The sequence below is a fragment of the Ornithorhynchus anatinus genome, chromosome 11 (genome assembly GCF_004115215.2).
Source record: "Ornithorhynchus anatinus isolate Pmale09 chromosome 11, mOrnAna1.pri.v4, whole genome shotgun sequence".
Classification (NCBI taxonomy): domain Eukaryota; kingdom Metazoa; phylum Chordata; class Mammalia; order Monotremata; family Ornithorhynchidae; genus Ornithorhynchus; species Ornithorhynchus anatinus.
In genome coordinates, this window is record NC_041738.1 from 35,041,665 (window position 1) to 35,065,466 (window position 23,802).

General features: G+C 45.8%; 1 protein-coding gene and 1 long non-coding RNA gene across 3 annotated transcripts in view; one reads left to right on the top strand and one right to left on the bottom strand.

Moving 5' to 3' along the window:
- Nucleotides 1-401: 401 nt before the first annotated feature.
- GINS3 (GINS complex subunit 3) lies at nucleotides 402-8,414 on the top strand. Its single transcript, XM_016228318.3, has 3 exons — nucleotides 402-650; nucleotides 5,301-5,534; nucleotides 6,387-8,414. The coding sequence occupies exons 1-3, from the start codon at nucleotides 465-467 to the stop codon at nucleotides 6,615-6,617; spliced, it is 651 nt and encodes a 216-aa protein (XP_016083804.1). The 5' UTR covers nucleotides 402-464; the 3' UTR covers nucleotides 6,618-8,414.
- Nucleotides 8,415-20,936: 12,522 nt separating this feature from the next.
- The window catches only part of LOC103171184, a 34,592-nt gene continuing 31,726 nt past the window's right edge, over nucleotides 20,937-23,802 (bottom strand). The window contains exon 4 of one of the 2 annotated variants that reach the window (XR_003762885.2): nucleotides 20,937-21,894. This is a non-coding gene — a long non-coding RNA (uncharacterized LOC103171184). Of the gene's footprint in view, nucleotides 21,895-22,584; nucleotides 22,714-23,802 lie in introns of those variants that run through there. The other variant, XR_005660539.1, reaches the window with a different exon arrangement.

A 23,802-nucleotide genomic window follows, 5' to 3' on the forward strand; every position in this document is an offset into this window, starting at 1 on the left:
CTCACGGTCTTCATCCCCATTTTCCAGAGGAGGTCACTGAGGCCCAGAGCAGTGAAGTGACTTGCCCACAGTCACCCAGCTGACAAGTGGCAGCGCCGGGATTCGAACCCGTGACCATGTAATAATTAGGTAGCTACTAGCCATCACAACGTGGTGTCACTCCAGGCCCCCGTGGATGCCACCGTGACCAATTGTACCTTGTCGCCGAACGGTCCATTCCAAGCGCTTAGTCCGGCGTTCTGCACGTAGTAAGCGCTCAATAAATACGGATGAATGAATGAATGAATGAATGAATGACCACGTGGAGGGTTGGGGTGCTGGGCGATCGATTGCTTCGGCCTGGCGGCTCGAAGGGGGCCGGGCGAGCCACGTGACGGCCGTCGGACGGCGCGGGATCGACTGCTCCTGCCTGTCCCCCGCCGAAGCGCGGGAAAGCGGTGCCGGCGAACGGCCTCGCCGCCGCCATGTCCGAGGCTTATCTCCCCGTGGGGTCGGGGGCCCTGGGGCCGCAGGAAAACCTCCTGTCCTTAGAGGACATCCTCATGTCCCAGGAGAAGCTGCCGACCCGCACCGAGGCCCCCCTGCCCCGCCTGGGGGCTTTCTTTCAGGAGCGCAATGGAAGCGCTGAGGGCGACGGCGGCATCCCCGAGGTAATGCCGGGCGCGCACGTGTCCACCCGCCTGGGGAAGGGGAAAAAAAAACAACCTCCCGAGCGCTCAGTACGGTCCTTTACCCGGAAGCGCTCAATAAGTACGACTGAATGAATAACTGAGTGGCTCCCGGGCCTCCAAGCGGCCACTGGGGCGGGGCGGCGGTGCATTCTGGGATTAGTAGTTCCTCGGAGGGGGGACGCAGTGCATTCTGGGATTCGTAGTCGCTGGAGGGGCGCGGTGCATTCTGGGATTCGTAGTCGCTGGAGGGGCGCGGTGCATTCTGGGATTCGACGTTGCTGGTAATAATAATAATAATGTTGGTATTTGTTAAGCGCTTACTACGTGCCGAGCACTGTTCTAAGCGCTGGGGGAGACACAGGGGAATCAGGTTGTCCCACGTGGGGCTCACAGTCTTCATCCCCATTTTACAGATGAGGGAACTGAGGCACCGAGAAGTTAAGTGACTTGCCCACAGTCACACAGCTGACAAGTGGCTGAGCCGGGATTCGAACCTATGACCTCTGACTCCAAAGCCCGTGCTCTTTCCCCTGAGCAATGTTGGTATTTGTGAAGCGCTTACTAGGTGTTGAGCACTGTTCTAAGCGCAGGGGGAGACACAGGGTCATCAGGTTGTCCTACGTGGGGCTCACACACTTTTAATCCCCATTTTACAGATGAGGGAACTGAGGCACAGAGAGGTGAAGTGACTTGCCCTCAGACACCCAGCTGACAAGTGGCAGAGCCGGAAATCGAACTCATGACCTCTGACTCCGAAGCCCGGGCTCTTTCCCATAGAGGGGTGGCTCGGTAATAATAATAATGTTGGTATTTGTTAAGCGCTTACTATGTGCAGAGCACTGTTCTAAGCGCTGGGTAGACACGAGGGAATCAGGTTGTCCCACGTGGGGCTCACACACTTTTAATCCCCATTTTACAGATGAGGGAACTGAGGCACAGAGAGGTGAAGTGACTTGCCCACAGTCACACAGCTGACAAGTGGCAGAGCAGGGATTCGAACCCATGACCTCTGACTCCAAAGCCTGTGCTCTTTCCACTGAGCCACGCTGCTGCTCTGTGCCTTCGGGGCTTCGCTGCTCAGTGGGGGCAGCGCCTTGTGGGATTAGGGAAGCAGCCTGGCTCAGTGGAATGAGCCCGGGCTTGGGAGTCAGAGGTCACGGGTTCGAATGCCACCTCTGCCCCTTGTCAGCTGGGTGACTGTGGGCAAGTCACTTGACTTCTCTGGGCCTCAGTTCCCTCTTCTGTCAAATGGGGAGGAAGACTGTGAGCCTCACGTGGGACACCCTGATGACCCTGGATCTCCCCCAGCGCTTAGAACAGTGCTCTGCACATAGGAAGCGCTTAATACCAACATTATTAGTAGTTGCTGGGGGGGGGGGGGGGGCGCAGTGCATTCTGGGATTCGTAGTAGGTGGAGGGGCGCAGTGCATTCTGGGATTCGTAGTAGGTGGAGGGGCGCAGTGCATTCTGGGATTCGTAGTAGGTGGAGGGGCGCAGTGCATTCTGGGATGAGTAGTTCGAGGGAGGGGCGGTGCCTTTGGCTGCTAGGTGGGGGTGCAGTGCATTCTGGGATTAGTAGTTCGGGGTGCGCGGTGCATTCTGGGATTTGTAGTCCGTCCCCCCCGGCGGCGGCGCGGTGCGTTGTGGGTCGCCGCCCCTGCCCAGTTGGGGGTCTGCGGGACCACGTGACTCTCTCTTTTAGGGCAATAAAATCCAGTCTTAAACAGACACTATAAAATCAGCAGCAAATGTGGATCGTTAACAGTGAAAGGATCCTACTGTTCCTTGCCTGGTGAGCGAACACTGGGCTCATTTGCATATATCATTTGTACATATTATTATTATTATTACCCTATTTATTTTGTTAAAGAGGGGTCCATCCTCTTAATTCCGTTTATCTTGCTGATGTTGTGTGGTTTTTGTTTTCTCTTTTGCCCTGCCGCCTGTCTCCCCCTTTTAATAATGTTGGTATTTGTTAAGCGCTTCCTATGTGCAGAGCACTGTTCTAAGCGCAGGGGGAGATCCAGGGTCATCAGGTGGTCCCACATGAGGCTCACAATCTTAATCCCCATTTTACAGATGAGGGAACTGAGGCCCAGAGAAGTTAAGTGACTTGCCCAAGGTCACACAGCTGACAAGCGTTGGAGCCGGAATTCGAACCCATGAGCTATGACTCCCAAGCCCAGGCTCTTTCCACTGAGCCATGCTGCTTCATGCTTCATGCTGCTTTTAGACTGTGAGCCCGTGGTTGGGCAGGGATGGTCTCTATCTGTTGCCCAATTGCACATTCCAAGCGCTTAGTACAGTGCTCTGCACATAGTAAGCACCCAATAAATACTACTGGATGAACAAAACACCGTTAGCATGGAGAAAAGCTACATTTCGCCTCCTAGCATCATCCTCTTGGAATATTTAATAGGACCGACCAGACCTCCTCCAACCTCCCTGCCCGTGGCTGCTAATTCTGGTGTATTGTCCTCTCCCAAGTGTTTAGTACATTGCTCTGCACGTTCATTTGTTCAGACGTATTTATTGAGCAGGTATTGTGTGCAAAGCATTCACTGAATAGTATTTATTGAGCCCTTACTGTGTGCAGAGCACTGTACTAAGCGCTTGGAATGGACAAATCGGTAACAGACAGTCCCTGCCCTTTGACGGGCTTACGATCTAATCTAAAGTACTGTACTGAGCACCTGGGAGGGTACAGTATAACAATCAATGGACACATTCCCTGCCCACGGTGAGTTTACACAATGAGCGGAGAAGCAGCACTTGGGAGTCAGAGGTCATGGGTTCTAATCCCACCCCTGCCACTTGTCAACTTGTGTGACTTTGGGCAAGTCACTTAACCTCTCCGTGCCTCAGTTACCTCATCCTGTGATGCGGCTCTGCCACTTGTCAGCTGTGTGACTGTGGGCAAGTCACTTCTGTGCCTCAGTTACCTCATCTGTAAAATGGGGATTAACTGTGAGCCTCACGTGGGACAACCTGATTCCCCTGCGTCTACCCCAGCGCTTAGAACAATGCTCTGCACATAGTAAACGCTTAACAAATACCAACATTATTATTATGAGGACTGTGAGTCCCACGTGGGACAACCTATTACCTTGTATTTACCCCAGTGCTTGGCACCTAGTAAGCGCTTAACAAATACCATCATCGTTTAGACTGTGAGCCCGTCATTGGGCAGGGATTGTCTCTATCTATGGCCGAATTGTGGATTCCAGGCGCTTAGTACAGTGTTCTGCACATAGTAAGTGCTCAATAAATACTATTGAATGAATGAATCACTATTATTATTATTATTACAGGCGCTTAGTAAACGTGATTCATCGAGTGACCCAGCCTGTGGCATTCCTAGCCCAATTGGTCCCATAAATCTTCAGCCTCCCATATCTTGAGAGCATTTAGTCAGTGGGGTCCGTTGTACCGTAGAAGCCCCCGCAGTTTGGAGGGTCCCTTGAAAGAATGGAGGTCCAATGGAAGAGTAGTTTTGCCTCCTTGTCCCTGACCTTTGGTATTTCCTCTTGCCCAGCTCAACTGCAAGATACCCTGAGCAGGCAGGGACAGTGTAGGTTGCTGATGACACTAATAATAATAATAATAATGGTATCTGTTAGGCCTTACTATGTGCAGAGCACTGTTCTAAGCGCTGGGGTAGATACAGGGTCATCAGGTTGTCCCACATGGGCCTCACGTTTTTTAATCCCCACTTTTTTCCGATGAGGTAACTGAGGCCCAGAGAAGTTAAATGACTTACCCAAGGTCACACAGCAGACAAATGGCAGATTGGAGATTAGAACCCACGACCTCTGACCCTCAAGCCCGGCCTCTTTCCACTAAGCCACGCTGCTTCTCACTATATTTTATTACACAGTAATGTGTGATAGAGAAAAAACCCTAATGACTCATTATACCTTTTTTATGGAATATATTGGCGTGTTTCTATTACATTCTGTATTTTCTTCAATGGATGAGTTTACAAAATGCATAAAGTCCCACATTCCCAAACCTTGGTTTAGAAAGCCAGGTATTCTGTCCATCTCCACAAATTCTTAAAGGTTTCCAGAATCATCCCCCAAGAGGGCTCTTTTTAGTTTTAGAAAGGAAGCTGAGTCGTCTGGCCACTTTCTGATTAAATGAGAATGAAAAAAAATATATATTTTTAAAGTCCCCATAAAACCGATTCAAGAAAATTAGCACTGGCAATTTGCAGAAGACACTGTCGATTTGACACGACCACTGTATCTGGATTTTTTAAAATTGGTTAATTTAACGTAGCAGAAATGTTTAGGGTAGTATAGTACTAAAGATTCACTCAATTTGCAAAATCTTGTTTTCCAGTTCCCAAAATTAACTTGGTGCTGCAACACTCTCAAGCTTAACCCTTTCCTGAGGTATAAAATTGTCCGTTTTCCTCTGCCTGCATCCTGTCACGGGCATGTCGTTGTCCACAATTAAAATTTTAAAGCAATAAAGTGGCTGAAGCCAGCTGTGTTGAGGGCTGCCCCATTCTCTGGGATAGGCGTTGGACTTCATTTATCTGCCAAGGGTAGATTTTTCTGGAGTTTTTGTTTTGAGCCGATAATCTGCATTTTTGGTTTATCTTCATATTTCTTTTGAATTCAGGGCTCCAAACTGGAAATACCCCTGTGGCTGGCAAAAGGACTCTATGACAACAAAAGGAGGATCCTTTCGGTGGAGCTGCCCAAGACGTACAAGGAAGGCTGGAGGACCATTTTTAGTGCCGATGCCAATGTTGTCGATCTGCATAAAATGGGACCCCACTACTATGGATTTGGCTCCCAGCTCCTGCAGTTTGACAGTTCGGAAAATACAAAGATATCTCAGACCCTACTGCAGGCAAGTAGTTGATTCACCCGGGAGGACTTGGAAGATTTTCAGCTCTCAGCTCCATCATTTTATTTTTTAAATGTATGAAAGAGCTAACGGTCGGGAGGAAGCGATAACCAAGTAGTGGAACCTTCGGAAGGGTTATGAGGGTAGTGAATCCAGGTGAGATACGCTCTTAAAGCATCCATACTCGCTGCGGCAAAAGTTGTTTGGGCACGTAATTCTCTACTCTGAGGCTGCAGCAGGCTCAAGAGGCAGGACGAGGCCTCGGGGTGGAAAGAAATGTAGACGAAAGTCACGCTGAATGAGTTGCCCAATCCTAATCCCGTCCTCTTTCTAGAAGAAAAAAATGACTTAAAGGCTGAAGGAATCCATGCCATGGTTAAAATTATTGTTCTCTGAGGATATTAATTTTTTAAATCCCTAATGCTCCATCAAATATTAAACTAACCTCCCTACTCGGGATTCAAAAACTCAAATGCTTTCACTCCCATTTCTGGTTCTTTAGGAGTAGTTGACTTGATAAATGCTTGTCTTAGGCCTTGGCTGACATCATCAGTTAGTCTGAGGAATAAACAAAAGATGTCTTGCCTGACTAGGCGATACACTACATAAATTGATATTGCTGATAATCAATGAATATGACTGTACCAGTTCTTTCAGAAAATAGAAAAAGTCAATACCCAGAGATGAGGGAAAAGTGAAAGAATACCGGGGAAGACACCCACCTAATGAATCACTAAGATTTTTGAACTAGAATTATTTCAAATTAATTCTTCCCTGTCATCTGAAGGGGAAAAGAGATTATGGCTTTCGGGTGGCCAAGCTCGTTGACGACTTTTTGGTTCTCTCCCTCCTTAGACATTTATTGGACGTTTCCGGCGCATCATGGATTCCTCCCAGAACGCTTACAATGAAGACACTTCGGCCCTGGTAGCTCGACTAGATGAGTTGGAGCGGGGCTTGTTTCAAATAGGCCAGAAGGGATTGAATGACTTTCAGTGCTGGGAGAAGGGACAGGCCTCTCAGATCACGGCTTCCAGCCTGGTCCAGAATTATAAGAAGAGAAAATTAAGCGCCATGGAAAGCTGAAAGCATGAAGGACATGAAATTACTATAGGGATTCTTTTTGATCGACATTTTCATCCACCATAACAAAAACTGAGACGTTCCCCATTGTACAGTTGTTCCTGTGAATCAATTTCTCAAATGGCGATATACGATTAGGGAAAATGTGTTTTAGGAGAGGAGTATTTAGCCATCTTGGTAAGCATCGCTGGCCTGATTTTCAGCATAAGTATATTTGTCTCAAGAACCTGGATAGTCATTTGGACTTCACGGCTGAGTGAAACAATAGGCTTTCCTAAAGAGCGCCGTTAATATTTAAAACTGCTTACCATTTCCGTGGCTTTGGAACTGCAGGAGGTTTTTTTTTTCCCCCTAGAATTTCTAGATACAAATTATAATGTCCGGTCTTTGGGTGCAGGGAGTTCTGAGCTTGCTTCGCATTGTTATCTCCAGTTGATTTTCTTTTTCTCCTTCTTACGTAAAAGCAAGCTGGATCCCAGTGTAACTATATCTTCATTCCTTGTAAACATCCCCTATTGCCTCCTTGATAAATGCTCCTGATTGCTAACTCCCATGATCGACAGTGAAGCAAGAAAGACAAAAAGTTTCTTTTTGAGGTAAGTCCTTCCACGTTGAACAAATGGACAGGTTACGAACTGGAATTCTTCTAATTCCATCCAGTGGAAGGGAACTTTCGAAACTGGACTCAAAGTCTGAAAAAGCTTTGGGGGTCAAGTTCCCTTAAAGATTTTCCATCCCACTGTAGAAAACTCTCACGGAGTTAGTGGCATTGCAAAGTAATGATTTAAAAGAGGGTTTAACAGCCGTTACTGCAACAGGAATATCGAAGCTGTACATAGTGAAATCTGGTTAAGACACCTCACACTGTAAATTAAAATAGGGGAAGAGCCCATATTTCTCTGCAAATGTTGCCAATGAAAATACAATTGCATATAACTGCTTTGGGGCAGTCTGTGTGTAGTAAGGACGGAAGCACTTTCTCTGGAGGCTGTTGAGGAGGAAGCCAAAGGATCGAGTGAGAAATCCTAACCAGGGAACAGACTGGAGTGTTGTCAAGGACACTCATTTCCACCCACCCAAATGAGAAAAACAGTCTCCGGGAGTTGAAGATTATAGAGTGATTCGAGTGTACAGATAATAAACTGTTTTCTGTGCGAAATTACACTGTCACGGGGCTGCTTTTAAGACACCTATTTTAAGACAAAGTTGATATATTCTGCCTTCGTTTCAGTGCCAGATAAATGGTCAACATGGAATGGGAATGAATCCTGCACAAAGATTATTTCTGTAATTTCAGCACTGCTGATGATCTGGCTTAGCTGTCAGAGTGTTTTGCCTCTCCTCATATTAGCCAAATAAATTTAAATTTTTGCAGCTATTGGTCTTCTTGCCCAATACTTAGCATTATGCAGGTTCCTTTTTTTAAAAAAAAAAATCCCTCCAGTATTACAGAGCCCCTGGAAATGGAATTTTCTTAGCTTCCAAGGATCTTATAGCTATTTCAGTAGGATGCATTATTCTGAGAGTGAACAAGCAGTGTTGTTTCTGCATTACTCCTTCTGCCAATACAGTAATAGTAACCCAGCCTTGGCTGCAAGAATTACTTTTCCTTTTAAGAAAATTATATTTTCAGTCCAATACTTGAACTATGTGGGGGATGTTATTTTTCTACTTTAAATAAAACCTAGTTTGTAATCTTGTCTGTAACCTTTACAGTCTTGATTTATAGTTTGCTTTTTTGTTTTTTTGCAAGCTTGAAAAAAACTTGTCTATATTAAATTTTTCCATATTTAGTTCCAGCCAAAAGATGAGTGTTTGGAAGGATGAACTAATTGCTATAAATTAAAAATCGCCTGTTCCAACCGGATCATACATAACCAAGAGATCAAAAAATTAAAAGATCATAAAGCTGATTATAGCATATCAGTCCTCCTCTAAATCAATCATTGCAGCAACAATGGGTCAGAGGCCAATAACAACCGTCCGCCTCTCCCTACTAATTCCCGTCATAACTATCTCCTGTAATGGTTTTATCTACTCGTTTTGATGCCCGTCTCCCTCCTTCTAGACCGTGAGCCCATTGTGGACAGGGACTGTCTCTATCGGTTGCCGAATTGTACGTTCCAAGTGCTTATTTTAGTGCTCTGCACCCAGTAAGCGCTCGATAAATACGATTGAATGAATCTTCTTCCCCTTCTCTCTGAGTCCCTGCCACTGCATATCCTTCTCCAGATGTACAAAGGCGGGAGACAGCTTGGGAAGAGGCTTGAGGGGTGGATCTCCTCTTTTTGCTGAACGGAGATAGTGTGGGCCCTTTCACCCCTTGGGATCGGGACACCTTGCCCAGCCAGGCAACCAGGATGAAGATGGGTGAGGGAGAGGGGAGAGGAGATATGTCATTTTGGGCGGAGAACGGGTCTGCAAATTGTGCTGTGCTCTCCCAAGTATTCAGTACACTGCACCGAGTAAGCGCTCAGTAAATACCACTGATTAATGGGCCAATTAATGCTAATCTCCCTCTCCTGTCCCCCACCGGGTGGGTCCCGGACTGATTGATCAGTTGACTCTTTCCTCCCACCTCAGGCGACTGCCAACGCCTAAAACTGTTTTTAACTTGAAACCGTATCAATTTTCCTCACATCTTAGGGCTCAAGTCAGACCACACACAAAAGGCTTTGAGAGGAAGCTGGGCTCGACAGCCAAATGGATGAATATTTCAGACCAGAATTTCAATTTCTGGATTTCCTGCCTAGTATAGTCCAACTGTGACCCTAATAAGACAATATCAATGGAATCAATGCTCTGCTCGGTTTCCAAAAATAGACGTAGAGTTAAATTTTGCTTTGTTTACCGAGGCAAACTTTATATTCGGTAGCCATGATGGTGAATAAACTGCAGGGGATAAAAGTCCATTCAGATGAACAGTCTCCCTCTCCTATTTCTAGTGAAGGACTAATAAAAGGGAAAAGTTCTATCTTGTCTCGGGGGTCGTTAAAAGCATTTTTATTGATTTTTCTTTTATGATTTTACTTTTCCGCTCCCGAAATCACTGAAGCTCGGGGTGTCGTTAAAACAATAACTCTTCAAACCACTTGTAGAAAAAAAACCAGGTTTCTCCTTTTTATAAATTGCAGGTGCGTTTTCTTCATTGCTGTCTCAGTCCTCTGGAGGACTTTTTTATAGGGGGAAAAATGAAAGCAAGGATATTGATCCAATACTAAACTAAAAGTGGAAAAAAAACCCCAACACTTGGGAATATTATACTCAGCAGTGGCTTATGAAGTGGGTGAGGGTGGGATGGCGTCTGCTGTTGGTGAGATCTCAGAGGTGGTCCATCATGTGACCCCAGGCGACCTCCCTTCTCTCTAGCTGCTTCTCCCAGTGCGGCCCCTGGATGCCGGGGGGCCGGCAAGAGTGTGTGAATGGCTCGGGGCCAACCCTCACCACTGCTGCAAAAATTTGGGCCCGCGACAGGTCGTACCTTTCTCCTCTTTTAACTATTGATGTCTGGGGCAAGGCTCACCCTCGCTGGCAAGTAGCCAGAAAAGGTGCACAACTATTCTCATGGACAAAACGTGCAAGCAAGAAAGAGATGCTCTCTGTGCCTCCTCTTCGCATCCTCTTTGAATTAAAAGGCAACTCTAGTAAACCAAAGACTGAGGTCATTCGCTGCCTGTCAAAGGTCAGCCATTTAAAGGGAAAACAAAACGGAGCTTTGATCTTTCCAAGTTTTTCCTTACAGGTTTGCACCCAAGCCTTTTTATGAATCTACTGCCTAAACTTCTTGTAATGACCCGCTAGGGATTAAAAGGTGATAGCCTTTGATAAGGTTATCTGAAAAGATGCCATTCATCTGGGGTGAGAAAAGGGAGGCTAACACCATTATTGTCAATTAACCCCCTGTTCAGTGGCAACCGTAGAGATGGCATTTATCAAACACATACTGAGTATAAATACGATTGAATGAATGAATATAAAGCGCTGGGAAAGTACTGTAGAAGCAAAACATAGGTTCCCAGCCCACAGGGAGTTTCCAGTCTAACAAAGGACTTTATGATTTATCAGAAGAGGTTACAACCTAAGTCTATCGGACCATTTCTGTCAGGGCAGTATTCTTGCCGCAGAAGTTAGAACTGAACAACAAAAAAACCCCTTTCATTTCAGTTAAAATCTCTGACAACTTTTGTCTTCTAAGAATAATATGATTTTCTTCCCATCTCCTTTTATGGTAAACCCGGTTTATTTTCCTTTGTTTCCAAAGAAGTTTGAAATGAAGCTATCTTTACATACCCAAGTTATGAAAAAATGTCAACCTAACCCCAAATAATACTTTCTTAGGAACTCCTGGTGTTCGAAATTCACCGAATGATGCTTTCGATCATTCCCCGCCTAAGCTGGCTTTTTAAAAGCTTAGAAATCTAGAAGCCAGATGTCATTCTTCACTACATTATCATCATTTGAAGGTACATTATAGTTGATGCCTGTTTAATTAAACCTGTCTCTTTAAATCTGCAAATATATGAAGCAAAAAATCGTCGATGGAACTGAGCAGTCAACTGAAGGAAGGATTGTGAAAATATATTTAAAAAAAACAAAACACTTGCCCTCTCATTTTGATCCTACAGTGGTGAAGACTAAATTAGAAGGTTTCAAAGATTGTAATTTATTTAGTAGAAAGGGAAGTGAGCTATCAGTTTTGAGGCATGGGAACAGATTGCATGGAGGAACCATAATAAGCAAGCTGACATTAGAAGCCTGCAATGTCTAAAACATAAACAAGAGACAAACTTTTGTTCCCAGGAAACGATCATCTAACACAACCAACACACTTGGACATGCATCGCTCTTTCCGACTCAGAAGTTATTTTTTAAAAATGCTTAAGGATTCACGATCCTTTTAAATATTACCTCTCATTTTTTCCATTACGCAGAGGGTCCGGGTATATACTTCAGGCAATCTTTCTTTTTAATCGAGTCTTCAGCTGCAGTCAAAGGACCGAGTGGATGATATAAATGCAGAAACCTTGTATTCTTCAGAGTCTCAGTATTTGTTCCTTTGGATCAGCATTTCAGAGAATTCTGCTACTTCGGCCACCAAGGTTGTCTCAAATATTTTTTTCCTCTTTGTCAGTGTCGGTCTCCAGGCCCCTCTGGAGCCGCCAACAATAACATATTCACGTGAATGCAGTGAAGTGAAAAAATTATCTCCAAGAGCTTCATTTTCATTTTAATCTTCAAAGAAGGATACTGTGCAAAAATTGTCCAAGGGAAAAGCATCTCCAAAATCAGAAAAATTATTTGGATGGTGGTCTGTTTTGAGTTGTCATGCCATTGCGATATGCTTCAATATACTGTATTCTTTCCTGAATTTCATCAGGTTAATTTTTAGTTTAAAGCCCATTACTTGCACCTTGAAAGCATGAAGTAAATAAGCACACTTCTGTTATTAGAGAGTGGACAAATTGCAGAGCTTTATAGCAATTGAAAGAAAAGATTTAAAAAAACCTCAGTGGCGGTAGGGAGGAGGCAGAAGGCCATGTTCATCAAATGTAATCGTGTAAATTTTGCTTCTGAATTGAAGAGGGAAGTGGTCAATACTGCATTGTTTGATCACAGACCCAAATGTACCCATTAACCCTGAGTGAGACTCTAGTATTTGCTACCTGGGCAAAAAATAGATTTGTCTCCAGCTCTCTTGGGGACAAAACACAAAAACAAATTTGTCAAGTGGAAATGGCCAAGAAAATAATTGTTCTGTACTTACTGCCTCCTGGTTGACATCAGCAATGGAAAGGTCAAAGAAAGAAAATATAACCTAACACCATCTGCTGAGGAAACTTTTCATTTGGTTTTATCTTAAGGCAACTTCTTCCAGAATGTGCGAAAGACTCATCCTTCCACAGGTACCAACTTGTTTTCCCCAGCCTCGCCAGAGCAGAAAGGTGTTGCTTGTCACCGGGAGTTAACTCGGTAAACTGGAACTTCGTTTTAGGCAAGAGTAGAAGAGTGTCACGGCCTAATTAATCGAAGGAGCTGGAGTCAGACCTGGGTTCTAGCCATGGCTTTGCCACTAGCCCGCTGTGTGACCTTGGACAAATCACTTAGCCTCTCTGTGTCTCAATTTTCTCATCTGTAAAATACAGGGTAGATCTGCTCTCATAGATTCTGAGCTGTGTGGGGGACGGGGACTGTGCATGAATTGATTATTCTGCGTCTGCCTCGGCGCTTAGTAAATTCCATCACTATTAGTGTGTGGATCATTCCCAAATGCTTGGAAATGAGATACAACTCTCCCATTTCTGGGAATGAAGCGGATTAATGGAACAAGGGTCTGTCAGACGTCTCGCTCCTTCCTGAGGTTAGAAAATTCAAAAGTAACACTAAATAATGATATTCAAAGAAAAATAGCAGCCCCCCCCACCTTCCTGTTTCAAAACACGTCTTCAATGTCATAGACAATTCAAGCAAGTTCGTGAGATTAGCAAGTTGCTATTTTCGAAGAGTTGTTTTGCTCGGCAACCTGCCAAAAGGTGCCCCAGCCTTCTCTAATCTTTATGTGGATATTGGCAGGACACCCTGTGGTCCTTTGGTTATGATTAATTGGGATTTAATCTTGCCACCCTAGCTCTTCTAAAAGACCCTCCTCCCCAGCGTCACCCCTTGCAGGATGCTTGAAAACAAAGTGAGCTAATGAATTTGCCATGTTTACTGATAGCGTTGGGCAGCAGGGCCCTGGTCTGGGGCGAAGGAAAGGTGATCCAGCCTGCTGCTAAAAGCAACTCTGGACTGCAGGAGAAGGGAGGCAGAGTTTGGGGGCAGAATTGGATGGGGCACCAATCTTTCTCTGAGGACTTTGTGCCGAAATCGTGGAAGGTCTCTGGTATTTTAAGCTGCACCTCATTGCCAAGTTCAGGAGCATACAGATGCACCCCTTTCTCTGCACTTCGGCTAAGGGGAACATCACACCCAATCCTCTTGCTATTTGAGATTTTTAAAATCCACGTCTTGGGGTGGGTGACAAGTTCTTGGCTTCAGGAGCAGCTTTACTTTAAGACTTTGAACTGTGAAACTGGCTTTAAATTAAGAAAATGCCCTGAACAATTAGCGGGGGGCGATTCTCTTTTCGCCACCTTCAGTTTAGTCAAAAACAAAATGGAGACACTGTCGCCCAATTTACTGCCACCTTAGGGCCGAGAATAAGCCCGAGAATGTTATCCTCACACGGTAATTTTAAAACGGAGTTCGAAAGGCTTGAGAGCAGAAGCTCATAAAGAAAGCACCTACTTTCTGACACTACTTCAACACCGTAATTGTGGGGATAGAAAGGAGGTAGTGGGGAATTAATAAAAACAGAATTCACCTTTTTTGCAAAGAAGGCTCACACTGCGAACAAGTTCTTTAGGTATTAGATTGGTCAAAAGAGGAAGACTGTGAGTGCTGTAGGAACATGTGGAAAAATGCAAAATGAAGTCAGGGAGGAATTAGAAAGCAATGTCAAACTCTATTTTCAAGTTCAGATTCAATACTCATCGAAGGATGCTGTGTTTGCTTCTTCTGAAGTTAAAGGAGCAAAACGTGTATATTCTTGAATTTTAATTTTACATTTTACATAACACAATCAGGTGATTTATTTTTTACTGTATTGCCAGAGTCAAAATCCCGATTTGGTTTGTTATTATTATTACTGAATTACTGAATAATAATAATAATAAAATAGTATTTGTTAAGCATTTACTATGTGCCAAGATTGGGATAGATACAATGCTTTCAGATCTGCCCCACTTATGACTTCCAGTCTAAACGGAGGAAAGACAGCCTTGGCCTGTGAAGCAGTGTGGCTTAGTGGATAGAGCACGGTCCTGGAAGTCAGAAGGACCTGAGTTCTAATGCTGCCTTTGCCACTTGTCTGTTGTGTAACCTTGGGCAACTCACTTCACTTCTGTCTGCCTCAGTTACCTCATCTGTAAAATGGGGTTTAAAAGTATGGGGATTAAGACTGGGAGTCCCATGTAGGACTTGGATTGGATCCAGTCAGATTGGCTTATATCTACCCCAGTCTTAGTTCAGTGTCTGGCTCATAGTAAAATAAAAATAATAATAATTCTGGTATTTTTAAGCACTTACTGTGTGCCAGGCACTGTACTAAATGCTGGGGTACATACCAAACCAGTCAGAATGGACACAGCCCAGGTCCTACACTGGGGGGCGGGGGTCACAGTCTTAATTCCCATTTTACATATGAAGGAACTGAGGCACAGAGAAGTGAAGTGGCTTGCCCAAGGTCACACAGACAAGTGGCAAAGTCGGCATTAGAACCCAGATCCTCCTGGGTTCTAGTATCTATCCCAGCACTTTGAACAGTGCTTGGCATATAATAAGCACTTTAACAATTACCATAATTACTATTATCAATATTAGTAAGCATTTAACAAATACCATTTAAAAAAAAACAGGCATTCAATCCTCATTTTACAGATGAGGAACTGAGACACAGCAAAGTCAAGTGATTTGCCCTAGGTTAATAATAATGTTGGTATTTGTTAAGCGCTTACTATGCGCAGAGCACTGTTCTAAGCGCTGAGGTAGATACAGGGTCATCAGGTTGTCCCACGTGAGGCTCATAGTTAATCCCCCTTTTACAGATGAGGGAACTGAGGCCCAGAGAAGTGAAGTGACTTGCCCACAGTCACACAGCTGACAAGTGGCAGAGTGGGGATTCGAACCCATGACCTCTGACTCCCAAGCCCGGGCTCTTTCCACTCAGCCACACTGAAAGCCCACAAGTGGTAGAACCTGGATTAGAACGCAGGTTTCCTGACTTGCGGTTCTGTGCTCTTTACACTGAGACACACTATTTCCCTATGTTAATTACTTTCTAGGTTAGTTTCTAGGTTAATTAGTTTCTGTGGCTCCTTCGTGATAGTTCTGAGCCTCCTTTGACCCTCTATTTTGCATCATCCAGGCTTGCAGTTGAAGAACGAATTCTAGTCCTTTCTCTGTCATTGCTCAAGAACCAAAAAAATATCAGTCAGGCACTGGGGAGCAATCTGATCGTAATCCAAAGTAGTGGACCAAGAACGATTAAGTAGGAGTTCAAGGAAGTAATTCTAATTAATGGAAATTATGTTTTCATTAGGTCAATTTTTGCAGAAAAGCACGGATTGAAATAACTCATTAGCTTCTGAGACTTCCAGTTGATCCTTATTCCAAGTTGAACATGTAAATACCATATCAATGCCCCAACAGTCTCTTCTTTAGTTTAATTTTCTACTGAGAAACATTCCTGTGGGCGATGATATATACTCAACTTGGAAAGGGTAAGGTTTAAAGGTCAATTTTAAGAGTGAATACAGTGGGGAGGAGTTACTTTATTTTTCTGTCTCCTATTCCAACCCCCACTGCAATCGTGTAAGGGGAAGGAGCAAGGAAAGAGAATGGGCTTGGGAGTCCGAGGACCTGGGTTCTAATCCCAGCTCTGCCACGTACCTGCTGTGTGACTTTAGGCAAGACACTTAACTTCTCTGTCCCTCAGTTCCCTCAACCTCAAAATGGGGATTCAGTACTTGTTCTCCCTCCTACTTAGGCTGTGAGTCCTGATGATCTCTTATAATCAGCTCTCAGAACGTAGTAAGCGCTTAGCAAAAACCACAATACCAGCGTGATCTAGTGGAAAAGACATGACTTTGGGAGTTAGAGGATCTAGGATTTACCCCCAACTCTGGTTTCAGCCTCCTGGGTGACCTCGGGCAAATCTTCGGAGTCAGAGGTCATGAGTTCGACTCCCGGCTCTGCCACTTGTCAGCTGTGTGACTGTGGGCAAGTCACTTCACTTCTCTGGGCCTCAGTGACCTCATCTGTAAAATGGGGATTAACTGTGAGCCTCACATGGGACAACCTGATTACCCTCTATCTACCCCAGTGCTTAGAACAGTGCTCTGCACATAATAAGCGCTTAACAAATACCAACATTATTAATCACTTAACTTTCCTGTGCCTCAGTTTCCTTTTCCATAAAATGGGAATAATAATAGTCCCTTCTCCCTCCCAGGAATACAGTGAAGAAAAACAAGGTCAGTAAGGGAAAAGCACTTTGGAAAAACCACAGGGATCTACAGTTTCAAGAGATCATCACTTACCCACCCCCTTCCTCCCACACTTGACCACAGAGAAGGTAGATGATTCGAGATGCCCTTCGAGACCAAGGTAAGTAGGGGCAATCCCATCCAATTTAAGGGCCCGGGAAGGGTTCAGTGATCATGCTGTAAACCCACGGTAAACAGCAATTACGTCTCAGACCAGCTAAATGGAATTGGCACTCAATTAACCAAAGCAGCATTTATGCTTTACATAAAATGGGGAATTCCAGGGAACCTGGAAAGAACTACTTGTAATTTACTTTAGTGGCTGGCTCCCCGCAAGGCTGTAAAACTCTTTGAGGGCAGGGATCTTGTTTATTTACTCCATTGTACTCTCCCAAGCCCTTAGTACAGTGCTTTGCACACAAAGTGCTCAATTAATCCATTGATTGACCAATTAATTGACCTAGTTTCTCTCCTGATCCCTCTTCATTCATTCACTCATTTTTTTCAATTGTATTTATTGAGCACTTACTTTGGGCAGAGCACTGGACTAAGCGCTTCTTCTCTGCAATCCGGTGTTATCTTCTGTCTCCAAGACATCCCTACCCGGTTTTCCTGCCAATATCTCAAGCTCGACTCTCGAGGGCAGGAATCATATCTTCTAATTCAATTGTACTTGGACTTAGTATAATGTTCTGCACAAATAATAAAAATAATAATAATTGCACTATTTGTTAAACCCTTACTACGTGCCGAGCACCGAACTAATCGCTGGGGTAGATGCAAGGTCATCGGATCCCATAGCTGGGAATGAGGAGGACCTGGGTTCTAATCCTGGCTCCGCCATTTGTCTGCGTGTGACCTCGGACAAGTCGCTTCACTTCTCTGTGCCTCAGTTACCTCATCTGTAAAATGGGGATGAAGACCGTAAGCCTCACGTGGGACAACCTGATTACCCTGTATCTCCCCCAGCGCTTAGAACAGTGCTCTGCACATAGGAAGCGCTTAACAAATACCAACATTATTATTATTATGTGGGACACGGACTGCGTCCAATCTGATTAGCTTGTATCTACCCCAGTGCTTAGTACAGTGTCTGGGACACAGTAAGTGCTTAACAAATGCCATTAAAGAAAGAGGAAGTAGTGATGTGACTAGAAGGGAATATGTTCTTTCCCCGGAGCGTTATTCCAGCAGCTCGCTAGGAAGCCGAATTTCCTGGGTGAATGATCGTTCATGTGGCCGTGCTGGTTTCTCCTGGACTCAGCCACCGCTAAAGCTTTTTTTGGGGCGGAGTGAGGAGCCTCAGTGGGGAGTGTGTGACCCCAACAGATGAGTCGGGTGTCGGGAGCAATGTGCGTTGAGACAGTCTGAGAGGAGGAAGATAACATCATTTATCTCTCTGACGGTGATGAAGCTGTTTGCTTCTTGGCCTGACAAGAAAAGAGACGTTCAAAATAGATAGGCTTTAGTATGATTTTTTTTTTTCCCCCTGGCCTGCGAGATGCTTTTTTGGATTTCATAGTAGTGGCCAAAACGAAAATGCGCTTCCCAAATACCAAGCGTTTATAACATTTAATCCAAATAAGAGAGTTTTTATTTTCTAGTCCATGGGTGCTTTCGAAACAGTAGTCATTGCCTGGTTCCTCAGGCGGTGAGATTACGTGCTGCAGTATTCTCTCAGTCGGGTGTTTTTTTAATGACGTAAGCAACAAAGGAGTCAGACTAGGCCTGCAAGGCAGACATTCTGAACCTTGAATTCGGCTTGCCATCGATTCGCCCAACAGGTCCACGCAAGGAAATTAGGTTTTGAGGAGAGAAATCTTCCTCGGTGAAATACGGCTGTGGCCGCATCTCTCGCTTCAGACCCAACTTGAGAGTGAGAGTCCAGCCCTAGTGTTTGCAGTTGATTGATTTTTTTTTAGAGTCAGGTGGACAAAACCATCACTAGGGAGTCGGGCAGCATTTGGGCTTCTGTGCGTTCCATCCCAAGACCCCCCCGGCAACCGATCCCGTAACCAGTCTGGGTGCCTTTAGGGCATTACCCGAGTCAGGGCAGGCTAGCAGTGGGATGAGGGGGAGACTGAGGAGCTGCCATAATGCAGGCAGCAGCTGTCAATCAAGCAGACTCTTGGGCCAGTTGCAAGGCATGCCTGAAATAGCACTCTGACTGTCAGTCAATCAATCATTTTTGAGCATCTTCTGAGGACTGGGCGATATACCAAGTGCCCCGGCAAGTACGATAAGAGTAAGACATGATTTCCCCTCAGGAGCTTACACTCTAAAGAGGGAAACCGCCCTTCTTGCAAGAAGACGGTGGCCTCTGCTCATTTCTGGACCTTCGAACCGGCGGAGAAAGACACGGATGTGGAGGAGAGAGGCTGACATCCCGGAACGATGCATTACAGCGCAGCATCTTGTCTTTTTTGGCTCAGCCCCTCAGTCCCCGAGTCTGGGCGCCGGGTGGCAGATGGCCGGAACTGCCTGGAAGGAGTCTTGAAAGCCAAAGAGATGAAGGGGAGGGAGGAGGGAAGAGAAGGAGGGCCTCTGGAAACCGCCTTCTGGAATCAGCCCTAAAGCATTGTACAGTAAACAGCAATCAGCCCAATTGAGATCAGCTTTATTGAGACAATAAAAGGGGCTTGCTTCTGTGCAAACACATCAACAGGCCACCGAGGGAATTCCTTAAAAAGCCAGTTGTTGGCCCTTTTCAGGGTGGGGTTGGGCGTTGGGGGAGGAAGGGAGGCTTCTTGCCTATGAGAAGCAGCTTGGTGTATGAGAAACAACAGATTGTAGTGGGAAGAGCACGGGCCTGGAGTCAGAAGATCATGGGTTCTAATCCCGGCTCTGCCCCTTGTCTGCTGTGTGACCTTGGGCGGGTCACTTCACTTCTCTGGGCCTCAGTGACCTCATCTGTAAAATGGGGTTTGAGACCATGAGCCCCACATGGGACAGGGACGGTGTCTAACCCAATTTATTTGTATCCACCCTAGGGCTCAGTCCCGTACCTGGCACACAGTAAGCGCTTAACAAATACCATTATCATTATTATTAATAAAAGTCCTGCTTTAAAGGAAAAAGACCTGCATTTCCTCCTCGCCGGTTTGCTTTGTCAAAGAAGGGAAGCAGAGTTTAGCATCAGGGCCCCAACCACCTTTCCCACCGGGCCCCTGAGCCTGTTGACCATAGGAGAGGAGCGTTAGTGCGGCTAAGTAATCTGAACCGTAGAAGCTGGTGCCAGGAAAATAACTCTGGCTTTAAAAGTTGTGTACGAGAAAAACACATTTAAAAATTCATGATCAAGTTGGCTCTAGCGGGACGGAGAAAGTTTAGAAAATGGATGCCATCCGAACGGCAGGAAATACTCACTGGGAAATGGTGGCCTCTACTGAGAGGTGGGTATCACACTGGTTTTCATCAATGGCATTTAGTGAGCGCCTCCTGAATGCAGAGCACTGTAATGAAGCAGCGTGGCTCAGTGGAAAGATCCCGGGCTTGGGAGTCAGAGGTCATGGATTCTAATCCCGGCTCTGCCACTTGTCAGCTGTGTGACTGTGGGCGAGTCACTTCACTTCTCTGTGCCTCAGTTCCCTCATCTGGAAAATGGGGATTAACTGGGAGCCTCCCGTGGGACAACCTGATTACCCTGTATCTACCCCAGCGTTTAGAACAGTGCTCTGCACATAGTAAGTGCTTAACAAATACTAACATTAACGCCAGTTGAGGAGAAGACAACGGTAAGCTCAGTCTGGGCTTGTGGGTAGGAAATGGACTGTATTCTCCCAAGCGCTTAGTTAAGAGCTCTGCACACAGTAAGCGCTCAATCAATGCCACTGATTGACAACCGTAACCGAGACCTACATTCCCTTGCCCTCAAGGTGCTTAGCATCTCCAGATGATCTCAAACAGCTAGGACCAGTTCTTTGGACCTCAGACATCCCATCTAAGGGGCTGTGGAAAGACAGAGACTTTTCTGACCACCGTACTTCAGCTGAACTGAGTCATGCAGTAACGGGAGAAGCAGCTGGTGAAAGTAGGAGAAGCAGCATGACCTCGTGGCTAGAACACGGGCCTGGGAGTCGGTAGGATCTGGGTTCTAATCCCGCCTGTGCCCCTTGTCTGCTCTGTGACTTGGGGCAAGTTACTTCACCTCTCTGGGCCTCAGTTGCCTCATCTGTCAAATGGGGATTAAGACCTGAGCCCCAGGTGGGATAGGCACTGTGTCCAACCTGATTAGCTCGTAGCTTCCCCTGCGCTTAATACAGTGCCTGATACATAGTAAGCACTTAACAAATACCATAAAAAAACCCCCAAAACTGAAATATGCTCCTTGTGTGCCATCATCATCTATCATTAATGGTATTTATTGAGTGTTTTCTTTGTGCAGCACATTGTTCTAGGCTCTTGGGAGACTACAATTCAACAGGGTCTGTAGCCACATTCCCTGTCCACAAATCAATGCAGAGAAGCACGTAGGCCGACGTAGCCTGTGTTACTACAGTCCAAATTACCTAGTACCCAGATGCCTCTTGTTTATTTCCTTCTGTACACACGGCTCGGTCACCAAAAAGCAAGAGCAAGCTATCACCTCCAGAGATAGCCGTTCCGCAGCTTTGAATCGCCCGGCGTTGAGGTCACTGATTCCTCACCCCAGGGGAGGGGGAGGGGGAGAGCCTGAAGATTGAACCCTCGCCGCTCTTCTTTCCTTCATTTGACCTTGCCGGGCACATCCTAAGGATGACCTGAGGCGTGGAGGAGGCAGTTCACGACTCCTCCATCCCCTATCCTGCAGCCTGGCACGAGATTCCGGTTTTTTCAAGCCCACGAGCAGATCGCTGCCCGCATGTTAATTGGCGGCGACAGCTCATTTCTTTATCTCACATTCAGTTATTGACGTCGTTCATGCGATTGGATGAAAGGAAAAGGTCACCTCCATCGCTGCCTCCCACTACCTCCACCGTGCCGATATCTGTGTCCTTAGGACGACACTGTAGCTGGGCTTTGACCCAGAGGTCTGAACAGCGAAGGCATCATAAAGCAAACGCCCTTCGATTGCGATTCGGTTAAAAATTACAATCTGATTCTTCTTCCATGTCTCCTACTCCGCCTGACCTCTTCGGGACGGGGGCTATAGACCCCGGACTGAAATCGACCTTTCATATCTACTGGGTTTTCCTCTGTGATACGTCAGCATTGTTTCTCTGCAGATGAGAGCAAGAAAGAACGAGTCAGTACAAGAGAAAGGATTAGAACTCGGCACCTTGATGCTGTTCTGAGTCTGCTCTGCTGTAAGGGCAGGGAGGAGGTGAAAGATCTGCGTCTCACGGGGAAAGGGGGAACTGTTCAGAGTGAAGCCCTAATGCATCCTACGCTGCTCTCCCACAGGAAAAAAAGAGCAGATTAAATGGCTTTTTCCAGGGTGAGGCATTCTGCCGCTTGACGATAATGATAATAATCGTGGTACTTGTTAAGTCCTTATATGTGCCAAGCGCTGCTCTAAGCTCTGGGGTCGATACAAGTTAATCAGGTTGGACACAGTCTCTGTCCCAAATTCATTCATTCATTCATTCAATGGGATTTATTGAGCACTTCCTCTGTGCAGAGCACTGTACTAAGCGATTGGAAAGTACAATACAGCAATAAAGAGAGACAATCCCTGCCCACAAGGGGCTTACAGTCTAGAGGGGGAGAGACAGACATCAAAACAAGTAAAGAGGCATCAATATAAAGAAATAGAATTGTATATATACACATATACAGAAGTGCTCTGGGGGGAAGAGCAAAGTCGAGTGCAAAGAGCGAGAGGAGGTGACGTGGAAAGGAGGGGGAGCTGAGGAAAAGGGGGCTTAGTCTGGACTCACATTCATCCCCATTTTACAGATGAGGTAACTGAGGCCCAGAGAAATGAAGTGGCTTGCCCAAAGTCACCCAGCAGATGTGTGGCAAAGCGGGGATTGCCAAACTTGCCAACAAGCTCTGTGGATTTCCTAAGCAATGGCTGCCACGGTGCCGTTTCTTTCCTGAAAAAGACAACCGAAATAAGACAACGAGAAGCAGCGTGGCCTAGTGGATAGACCCCAGGCCTGAGAGTCAGAAGCACTTGGGTCCTAATCCTAGCTTCGCCACGGGTCTCCTGTGTGACCATGGGCAAGTCACTTCATTTCTCTGTGCCACAGTTTCCTCATCTGTAAAATGGGAATACCTATTCTTCCTCCTATTTAATAATAATGTTGGGATTTGTTAAGCGCTTACTACGTGCACAGCACTGTTCTAAGCGCTGGGGAAGATACAGAGGAATGAGGTTGTCCCACGTGAGGCTCACAGTCTTCACCCCCATTTTACAGTGAGGGAACTGAAGCACAGAGAAGTGAAGTGACTTGTCCACAGTCACACAGCTGACATGGGGCAGAGTGGAATTCGAACCCATGACCTCTGACTCCCAACCCCAGGCTCTTTCCACTGAGCCACGCTGCTTCTCTAGACTGTGAGCCGCAGAGGGGACACGGTCTGTGTCTGATGTAATTAATTTGTATCTACCCCGGTGTTTAGAACAGTTTTTGACACAGAGTAAGCGCTTAACCAGTACTATAAAAAAATGGGGATTAAGATTGTGAGCCCTACGTAGGGCAAGGGACTGTGTCCAACCTGATTAACTTGTATCTACCCCAGTGCTTAGTACAGTGTCTGGGACATAATAAGCGCTTAACAAATTCCATATAAAAGGCTGCCCCCACCCTCTGCAGGAACAGAAGGCTTTGTATAAAACAGATAAAGCAACTCACTGAGCCCACAGGGTTTCCTAGCCCCTATTTCCCCAACCTAGGTGACCCTGGTCATAAATGAATTAAATTAGCATTCTCTCCTGCTAACCCAGCACAAATTCATTCATTTATTCATCAATCATATTTACTGAGTGTTTACTGTGTGCAGAACACTGTATTAAATGGTTGGGAGTAGACAATACAACAAGAGAAGTCACATGGCCTAGTGGAAAGAGCAAAGGCTTGGGAGTCAGGGGTCGTGGGTTCTAATCCTGGCTCCGCCACATGTCTCCTGTGCGACTTTGGGCAAGTCACTTAACTTCTCTGTGTCTCAGTTACCTCATCTGT